The 10,584-nt window shown below is 37.8% G+C and overlaps 1 protein-coding gene across 3 annotated transcripts in view; it reads left to right on the forward strand.

The window, feature by feature from the left end:
• AFF4 (AF4/FMR2 family member 4) overlaps positions 1 to 7,095 on the forward strand; it is a 78,764-nt gene extending 71,669 nt beyond the window's left edge. For all 3 annotated transcript variants that reach the window (XM_024213106.2, XM_024213107.2, XM_024213108.2), the window contains 6 exons: positions 54 to 190; positions 616 to 687; positions 2,668 to 2,761; positions 3,983 to 4,026; positions 5,146 to 5,366; positions 6,004 to 7,095. In XM_024213106.2, coding sequence (XP_024068874.1) covers positions 54 to 190; positions 616 to 687; positions 2,668 to 2,761; positions 3,983 to 4,026; positions 5,146 to 5,366; positions 6,004 to 6,122 — 687 coding nt within the window. In that variant the 3' untranslated portion in view covers positions 6,123 to 7,095. The remainder of the gene's footprint in view (positions 1 to 53; positions 191 to 615; positions 688 to 2,667; positions 2,762 to 3,982; positions 4,027 to 5,145; positions 5,367 to 6,003) is intronic.
• Positions 7,096 to 10,584: the final 3,489 nt, after the last annotated feature.

Here is a 10,584-nt window from a genome sequence, read left to right on the forward strand (position 1 = left end):
TAATTCTCTCCCACTTCTCTCTCTTTTTGTTTTTAAAGTTTCATTCTCTTCAGTCTGACAGGTTTGAGAAAGCTGTTTTCTATCTTGATGCTGTAGTGTCTTTCATCGAATGTGGGAATGCATTGGAGAAAAATGCTCAGGAATCCAAGTCCCCGTTCCCTATGTATTCAGAAACTGTGGAATTAATCAAGTAAGCTTTATAAAGCAAGTAGTAAGTGAAGCCTAGTGATCAGACCCGGGGAACTGGGAGCAGGTGCCCAGATTCGATACTTGATTTTGCCACCAACACTTGCAATCTCTCATCTGTAAAAATTTACCCACCTTACCCATATTTTGAGACTTAATGTTGTTCTTTTTTAAAAGGACTTTTAAATCCTTTCCTCTAAGGGTCTTACTGTTAGTGTAAATTGTAATATAAAAACAAAAAACATTCCAAAACTTTCCTCATCCAGACTTTTGAGTAAATCATCTATGGATCTCTGGTAAAATATGAGGGCAGTTGGAACTAAGCCTTAATAGTTTTCTTAAAAGAATATTAAATGAGAAATGGCAACTGATAAATGACAACATAATGCGTTATTTTATTTGTCATTTACTTGATGTCTTTGTTTGCAGATACACTATGAAACTGAAAAATTATTTGGCACCAGATGCTACGGCTGCAGATAAAAGGCTAGCAGTGCTTTGGTACGTATATTTTAGTTTAATAAAACATCTTGAGCCAAATTAGTGAATGCACTATGTCCAAAGGTTAAGCACAGTGGTATTTTTAACTATTTAGTTTTTAACTGAATTGTAAATTCAGTGCTCCAAGGTATTTGAGGTTTTCATTGAACCTTAGAAGGGGGGGGAGGGGCGTGGAGGAACATTCTGTGGAGCACAGCTCGGCCCAGGCCAGCCCCCACGGGGGGTGGGGAGAGGGAGCACCAACCAGCTCTGCTCCTGGCCATAACCCCTGGCCAAAGCTCCACTCCCACCTCCGCCCCCAGCCTTGGCCCCTTTACCCCATCCATGTCCCCCCCCCCCGGCTCCCAGAGCCGGAGCCTCACTCCTGGCTTCGGCTCCAGGGGCCGAGGGGATGCAGACTGGGTAAGGGAAGGCACAAGGTAAAAAGTTTGGGGACCACTACCTTAGGTAGTGAGAGCCAGCATAGCGTCTCCCTTTCATGTGTTATTAACCTTCCTGTGTATTTGAATATTGAGGGAATAAAAAGGAGACATTTAGGACAAAAAAAGTTTACTTTTAGGTTTTAGCATTACCACTGAAGTGATATGAATAGTGCCAAGAATCTGTTCTTGTTTCTCACTTATAAACTTAATGAAAGGTGAGCAGTAAGCTAATGCTTTTGATGGGAGTCTGATTTCCTTGTGATGTCTGGTCCATCTATGGCAGTGGTCCCCAAACTGTTGGGTGCGCTGTCCTAGCAGGGCACGGAGGAACGCTTGGGGTGGCACAGCGGGGTCCGGGCCAGCCCCAACAGGGGCCTGGGAGGGAGTGCCGCCCTGGGAGGGAGTGCCGCCCAGCTCTGCTCCAGCTCCGCTCCTGGCCCCGGCCCCAGCTCCTGGCACCCAGCCCAGCTGTAGCTCCAGCCCCAGCCTCGGTCACCTTGCCCCTGCCCATGTCCCCGGGAGCCATGGCCCTGCTCCCGACTGTGGCTTCTGGGTTGGGGGGCGTGACATGAAAAGACTGATCTATAGCTATGACAAGCTTAATGGTTAAAACAGACAGTTTTTGGACTACTTATTATATGCTTGTGAATTTTTGAGTCGAGTTAGACTATGTTACTAAAGCTGCAGCATCAGAGTGTCTGTAGCTCTGCTTTCATGCTCACACTTATGTGGCTGTGGAATTTTCCTGTTATGAGAAATTGACGGTGTTGTTGTCAAGTTAAATGTATATTTCTATGCCATTGTATCTGTTCTGAGACGCTAACTATTTCATAAAGCCATAGTGGTTGCATTAAATAATTTAGTGTGATTCTTCTGGAAACAGGAATATCAACATTTATTGCTTAAAAGATAGAGGTGCTATAGCACTGATTTGAGCCTCTGCCTTGCAAAGGTGGCCTTGACATTGAACTGCATACTGACCCTTAGGGTTGAAAGAAGCAGCAGCAGAAGACACGGGGTGCCCAAACATCTTCCCATTGTGCCCACCTACTGATTAGTCAGCTTGGGGTATATGTCAAAGAATCACCTTCCTAACATTCCAAATTCTTCAGGCTGCTGAGTACAGAGTGGACAGGAATCAGTTTGGTGTTGGGGGTGTGTGTGGGGGGGGGGGGGGGGGGGGGAATGTGATGTCAGACTCTGCATGTTGTATCAGCACATCCTGGTGTAATGGGCTTCATTTATTTTTTAATAAATTTCTTTCATTTATTTGCTAGTCTAGGCGATGATTTAGGGTTGTATTCTCAACTCAGTGAGCAGGACTCTGGTTATGTAAGTAAAGACAATGAAGATTGTGTATCTAAAGTCTTGTGCTCAAGCTTAGACTATCTTTCGTTTCTCTGACAAATTAAACATTGTTACTATTGATGGCAAAACTACGACTCCATACCTCAGAGAGTATGTTTGAAAAACACACAGCTGCTAGCTGTTTCCATGCATTATTGAACCATGTAAGCACACACTCATTGTAAATGTGTTGCCATTTTTCTTTGCCTAGTCTTCGATGCCAGTCCCTGTTATATCTAAGGCTTTTCAAACTGAAGAAGGAGAGTGCATTGAAATACTCTAAAACACTGACAGAACATCTAAAGGTAAAAAGGTCCTATATTACTGAGAGTCCTTTTAAAAAAAAGATATGGAAATTCCAAGGTACTTTCCTGATTTCTCTAACACGTGTACTTTGATATGCCCCATCTGGAAATGTGGCTCTTAAAGTAAACTCATGTTCAGTGTTTTAGAACTCTATTTTTTTTTTTTTGTTACTGCAGCATGACCACAGTGTTGTCATAACCCTACTGGTCTTAGCATAATACTTTCCCATTTATAATAATTTCAGCAAGCTTTTGTTTGCTTTAAAGAATAAACAATTCAGCAGATTTCAGAGAGGATAAAAAGTACCTCTTCCTGGCTGCAGACATTACAAAGTTGAACCTTCACTTTCATGTATGATCTTAAGGGAATTCTGTTTCTAGTGATACATTTTATGACTGCAGCTGTCCAACATTTGCAGAAGTTGGTGTTTGAATAAATAGTTTTTAGCTCATCTAACAGCTTTACCAAGGTTCAAAAGGCAGTGCTCTTAGCCAGCTTGCCTGAACTTTCATATACTCCCATGAGACTTTCTAGAATTTTCAGTAAAAATCTGTTTTAAATCTGATCTGGTTTAAACCTTGTCGGAGAAAACCTACTACAAGAGGCTGAAAAAAATCCTCCTTTTACTCACTTATTTGAATCTAGGTTGTTTCAGATGAGGTACTCAGTCAGGACATTTAAAACTCGGGTGAGATTGCTTAATCTGAATTTAGGCTGGGATTTTCCAAGGAGCCAATAGGAATTAGGCATCTTATTTGGAAGCTTGTAGGCTTCTTTGGAAATCCTAGCTTTAAATAGAGGAGAAGAGCATGCTAATATAATTTCTAGCTTTTGAGGAAAGAGTCTAATTGCTCAATGCCAGTGTTAACAGCTTTCACATTGCTGTTAGAAGGCGAAGATTGGAAAAAGTATGAAACTTGCCACCAGAGGTAATAGAGTCTAGTGGTTAGTGGAAGGAATTAAGTTAGGAGACCTGAGTTCTAATCCCAGTTCTTTTGCTGGCTTGCTATGTACCATAGACAGATCACTTACATTCTTGGTGCCTTAGTTTGTCAGCAGTAAAATGGGATATTTTGTCCAAATTTAAAGTGCTTTGATTCTCCCATACTGGTTCAGACTTTTGGTTATCACAAAGAAATGTATCCATTTGTAAAACTTGTTTTAATAAGCAATTAACATACCCTTGGAAATCACCCCACAAACTTATTTTTCCCAAACAGAATTCCTATAATAACTCTCAAGCACCGTCACCTGGCATGGGAAGGTAAGCAGCTTTGTAACTTGTACATTTAACTACTTTCCTTCTTGATTTAGACATTTTAAATCTTGTGGGGGAGAGGGAATGGAATCAAATAATCTGCAGGAGCTGAATTCAATGATTGATTATTAAACTAGCTAGATATTTCCTATATCTTAATTTATGTACAATAAAGTGTCTATGTAAGGTTTATAAAGTCACTGTTTACTCATGTTATATAATTTTATCTGAAGTCTCATTAGCCAGTTGTACTGTTGCAAGGATCCAGGCTTCAGCTATGTGTCTGATGAACCGTTAAATGTGTTGATTTAATTGTTCAGATAAATGTTTTAAAATACTGCTGTCCTTGAAAACACTCCAAGCATGATTTTAAATAACTCCTTACTGCAGTAGAGATCTATGCCCTCCTGTGTGCAATTAATACATAACTCTAATTTCAATGGGTTCTGTTCAGATACATTTCACCCCCCTCCCCCCCCCAGCATTAAGAGGACAATAGACTTCCTAAAATGCCTGGAACCATTTGAGCTTGCAACAATATATTCAAAACACAACAACTCCATGGGAAAACATAGGGAGCAATTTACTTGTACTGTTTAAACCCTCGGAGTAGTATTTTGATGTATTTATCTGTTCTGTGTAGTCAGAGAACTTATAAATCTGAAGTAACCTACTAAAATTTAGATTTTCAGATTTGTAATAGATTGAGAAATTTCAACATGTATGGCAATATAGCCCTTTCATGTGGTTCTGATTTTGTTCAGAGGTTTCTTTTAAGTGTATTCCTTAAAACTTACATTTAATAAACATTCCTCTTTAAAAACGATTAAATTAAATGGTGAGGAAGTTTGGTCATAAGGTTAAACCACAGAACTCGAAGCCTTGGATGCTGTTCCCAGCTCTGAGGCACACTTCATGTGACCTTGGGCAAGTCACTTAAACTTGTTGGCTTCTTTACTTAAATGTAAGTAAAGAGAGATCCTAAGATGGAAGGGCCCTATAGAAGTACAAACTATTATAATTCCAGATTAATAAATTATGCAGCTTGATGTGTCAGAATACATACATATTTTGACATTTTGTATTTTAAAAATCATGCGTGTTTTTTTTTTTTTTTTAAACTAGCAAACCTGTTGGTATGCCATCTCCGGTCTCTCCGAAGCTGTCTCCAGGAAATTCAGGAAATTACTCTTCGGGGGCAACCAACCCTTCAGGGAGCAGTTCTTCTGTGACTATTCCACAGAGAATCCACCAGATGGCAGCCAGCTATGTCCAGGTTACATCCAACTTTCTCTATGCCACTGAAATTTGGGACCAAGCTGAACAGCTTTCTAAAGAGCAAAGAGGTAAGACTTGGCAGAATCTGATTGTAAAATCAAATGTGTTGAATTATGCCATAAATGCTAATAGCTCTTTCACATTGAGAGAATCCACTAATAGTACACCAGGTATGTTTTGTCAGTTGGTGTTTTGCTGTAGGGAAAGATGGATAATTATTGCATTAGATTTTCAGTAACATCTCAGACTGCTCCTATGATCTTGATTCTGAATGTATAAATAAGCCTCACACTGGCGCAATATAGCCAGATATAATTTTTGGGACTTGATATAACTTATAGTTTACAATGATGGACTCAGATTTCCATTTCTAAAAATTTATTTAATGAATATGCAAATTTCTTTGAGAGGGAACTCACCACTTCTGAGAGTGTTTAACTTCAGTGCAAACCCTTTTCCACTTGTTCCTATCAATCATCTTCTTGCAAAAATGTTTAGGTTTCTCTTGGAAATTGTCTTTTATCCCTGTACCATTTTCACCTCCTTCCACCTCTTCTTCTCTCTCCTCTGGTGTCATCTGTGAGAGATGTGTAATATTTGTTAGTATGTCATAAGTGGATTCCTCCTCAGTACCACATTCTCCAGAGGGAAGTCAATGTGAGAGTGTATGTAAATAGTTTGATTTGTTTTCTTGTGTCATTCTAGAGTTCTTTGCTGAACTGGATAAAGTTATGGGCCCTCTGATCTTTAATTCGAGCATCATGACAGACCTAGTGCGTTACACCCGACAGGGATTACATTGGTTGCGTCTGGATGCTAAGTGATATCTTGAACTGAAGGAATCAAAAGTAGAACACACTTTTCTTGCTGCCTCTGATTTTCTCCACAACACTGTGTCATGTCAATAAGGAAGACTGCCATAACACATTGCTTAGTTGACACTAAAAGCAAGGAATGCTTTCACGTCTCCCATCCTCTTCTGTGTGTTTAACCCCAAACCACATCATGTTAATGGACTTCTTCAGTATTCTCATTTTTAAGTTATTTAAATATTTTAAAATCGGCTACATATTAAGATATGGCTTCACTGCTCTGTAGTGGGATTGGAATTCCAGTCAATAATACATAACTAATCAGTTTTAAATCCTATTTATTTTCATTTGTTTTTAAAAATTTTTACAAAGCCCAGTTATGGGCTCTTTTAAGACTTAGCTATTTCTTCCTATAAACTTACCCTATCAAGTACTTAGCAGAGATTAAATGTAGACACTTTATTTAAGTACTGCGTGAGCTTGTTACTCTGTAATGTCTTGTGGTGGTAGAGCTTGTAAAACAAAATAAGGGTTGATAGGTTCTAAAGTGTAGGGACACAAGTTTTTCATGCCTAATGCCTATGACTCAAATCTTAAATAAGTACAGTTTTATTACAGAATTTGTACTAAATTTTAAGAAGTTCCAGAGATATTCTTCTACACATTAAGATATTTCATTTAAATGAAAATATAAGAGATGTATATGGAAAGATATTTAGTTATGTCTAACTTGGGTTGTTTTTTCAAGACCATTTCAGAACACTTGGTTAACACTATAGCAATCACAAAACATTACAGTAAACTTGCATTTAATGCAATATGGAAGTGGTGTGAGAATGAGCTTCAGTCTCTGATAGGTGCATACTGGAAACGTTTCATAAATGGACAATCTTGTGCTTTTTTTATATCTCTTCGTTTAAAATAGGTTTTGTCTCCTTGTTTGTCATTATTTGACGCTTACTGAAGCAGCCAACTTAACAGTTGAACAGATGAATAATTCCTATTAGAACTGTTTGTATCTTTTCCATTGACTGGGAAACCAAAAATCCTAAAAAGTGATTTAAGATCCATCTTTTCCTTTTGGGTCTGCTAATTGATGGACACTATCACGTGATAATGGCCATTGTGGGGTGCAGATCACATCTTTCACAGTGATGTGAAACTGTTCTGATGTAGAATTTATTTAAAACTTCTGTTTACCCCCATGTTAATGGAGGCCCCCGTTAATGTTAGATGTTTTAGGGGAGCAGAATATTCACTTTAGAAGTATGTTGGTGCAACAAGAATCCTGCATTGAGTTCCAAGTGGCTGCTTTTAAGAAGTTGTAATCCAAAGTACCTTTCCACATAAGGTTATTGTCTGAGTAAAAGGTTAAAAATTATATTCCTTTCAATATTGCTTAATGCCCCTATCATGTCTGGTGTGCCTTATGCCTTACTTTTAGATGAAGATTTTATGAACTGTTTACAAGATGAAGTTTTACAGCAGGACCATGTATACTGTATGGAGTTGGTCTTCTGCAGTACTTTTGGTAAAATTCCATTTCTTTTTCATCAGTCCTAGTGTGTGTCATAGAAACTGACTTCCTGTTACAGTGGTCTCCTTTTAAAGAGTCAAACTCTGAACCCATTAGAGTGATATTGTGGAATGCTGCTTTGTTTTTATCTCCCATTGCCCCCCCTTATTCTGTACCAGATGTGAACGTGCATGTTCAGGAAAATTATTGCACTAAATTTGTGTGTAGTTGTAGTTAAGTGCCAAAATGATGGCAACCTCAAAAGAAGGAATAGAATTCTACGCTACTTAGTACTGCAGTATGTCCTACGGGCTTTAAGAGTTAAGAAGTTTTGCAAATTAGTAACTTCACTAAACTGTAGCTGCATATTCGTAGAGCTTCCTTTGTGTTCCAACATTATTTGTACTTCCAGAAAAGTTTGCTACATGCAAATGGAGAAAGTTAGTCAACCTATGACTTTCCCCATTATACTTCAGCCTACATTCAGGTCTGTTTGAGCACCCTTTTTATTTGAATCACTATGTAAGTTAGTTTCTCTGTGTTCGCTATTAGAGATGGAACTTTCTCTACTCTCAAACTCTGCATTTTGGTTAATGGGACACTGTCAACTATTTTTCCTTTGTAATACTCTAAAGTGCCTAGCACACTTTTGACTCTATATAAAAATACCTTCTTAGAAGCTGCATTGTTTGTATTTTATTTTTTTTGTATAGAGCTACAGTAGCCAGCATGGCTGTTTCTAGCTTGCTCCGTTATGTGCACCGTTACCATTGCTGTAAGCAGGAATGGTCTCATCTCTGGGAATATTGTTTTTTCTTAACTAGAGTCTCACCAGTATCTTTTGGTGGTACGTTTTTCAAGAGACCAATTTAGTGTATCCCTTAGCTCCAGACCAATGGATTCTAAATGTTTGTCTAAAAAATCTAGAAGATTCTTTACAGTCTGTCAAAATGGGGACCTGAACTGACAGAGAGTCCTGCCTAAATAGTATACGTTCTGGTGAAATTCTTCTGGAATATTGTCCCAGGTTTTTTATCTATGTAAGACATATGCAATGGTCTTGTTAAAAACAAACTCACTCCTCTCTCGACTTAGGCCATTTCAAACGGATTAAACTCAGTTTGACAATTCCAAAAGCATATCTAACTTGGGATTTACCCATTGCTTCAGGGAGAGAATTTTATTTTGCCTGATAGAGTAGCTAAACCAAAATGAAAATAGTTCATAAGCGTCCATCTCGCTGCCAAAACGCAGGCTAACAAAACCTGTCCTTTTTTAACCTTTAACCAGCAATGTGGGAAATACATGTCATTTGAGCGCTAATGCAAGTTGCACTAGTGTCTTACCATGACGGAATCCTTAACTCCTGGTACTAAGGGTTCCCTATATGATTATATTTTAACACATATCAGTGTTGTAGTTTTTATTCATCCCTCCACATTCTTCCCTCCCCCCCAGTGGTGAACCTTTTTTTTTTTTTTTAAATAAAAAAAGGCTTAATAATCAGACTAGGCTTGCTCAGACATGAACATTATTTTGAATTTGCTGTCAAATTTTCAGGTTCCGAAATGACAAGTTGCATCATTTATAATTGTAAATGAGCCTTCAGGACACCAGAACAAAATAGCCCATGATTTATTTTGATTTGAAATATTGGCCGTAAAACAGAGCACATTGGATGGCTCTTTTTTTTTCGTCTTTTGACAGCAGTATGCAATTTGTATTTGTGTGTGTGTGTGTGTGTGTATGTATGTGTATATATATGTATGTGTATATATACACGTGTGTGTGTGTGTATGTATGTGTATATATATATATGAACTCAGTCTGTCCAAAGTATATGTTATACTTGTTTTTAGATTATAGTGCAACTGATTATATTGATATATTATTTATTAAACTGAGTGCTGAATCACCATCTTACTGGTGAGGAATCTTGATATTATACAGGAGTGCAATGTATATTCTTTTAGATTGCTGAGGCTTGATTGCTGTGATTAAAAAACACACCCTAAAATGTATTTATGAATGACCCAACATATAGAGAGTCAGTACTTTATGAATATAATTTCGTACTTGCCTGGGGCAAGTGAAATAAATCCTTAGGCATGCAACTGTGTAGTTTGCCAAACTAGTAGAAAAGAGACTACCTTTGCTTTATTTAATATTTCATTTACCTAGCAGAAAAATTTACTGTCATTGCAGCGTTTATATTAAAACAGTTACAAAAGGGCCTGAGCAAGTCAAGTTTGAATTAATTTACCCATTGGGGAGCAAGTAACTTCCAAATCATTGGTTAGTGCCCTAACAAATATTTCATAAATATTTAGGTCGAGGATTGAATTACTTTAGGTCTAGTGAATCAGTATTATGGAAAGCTGTATATTTCCAACAACAAAGCTAATCTTAGATATCTTTAAACAAAGAGTAGCCAAAGCTTTTGCTAGCCAACTCTGTTAGACAAACACAGACTATTCTAAGAGGACTGATTTCCTGGAGATGGAAGTACATAAAGAATCATGTTGTCAAATCGCATTATTTTTGAAGGAGTTTTACCTGTGATGCCATTTAAACATAGCAGTGTTAGGAGGAAAGAGCAGGGGTAGCTATAAAAATAAAACTATATTCTTGTCTCATTGTGAGGATGCTAGAGCAATGAGCCTGGCCAGTTCATAGAACAGTCTTTGAGAATGACAGCATTAGCTCTTTCTCTATTCCAATATTCAGCTGAGATTAAATTAAATACACTATGTTGAGCAGTTTGAAGTGCTGCTCCAGGATAGTTTATATAGGCTATCCTCATATAAACTTTTTTTACCTGCTTTAATTACATCTGGAAACTTAACAGAAATGCAACCGTTCCAATTGATATTACTCTATATTTATTAATGGAGTCCATACTGGCAAATTGGAATGAAATGTTCCCAGTCTTGAATTTTTTAGATATAACCTTAGGAA

The sequence above is a fragment of the Terrapene carolina genome, unplaced genomic scaffold, assembly GCF_002925995.2.
Source record: "Terrapene carolina triunguis isolate 2854851 unplaced genomic scaffold, T_m_triunguis-2.0 Scaffold629, whole genome shotgun sequence".
Lineage (NCBI taxonomy): Eukaryota > Metazoa > Chordata > Testudines > Emydidae > Terrapene > Terrapene triunguis.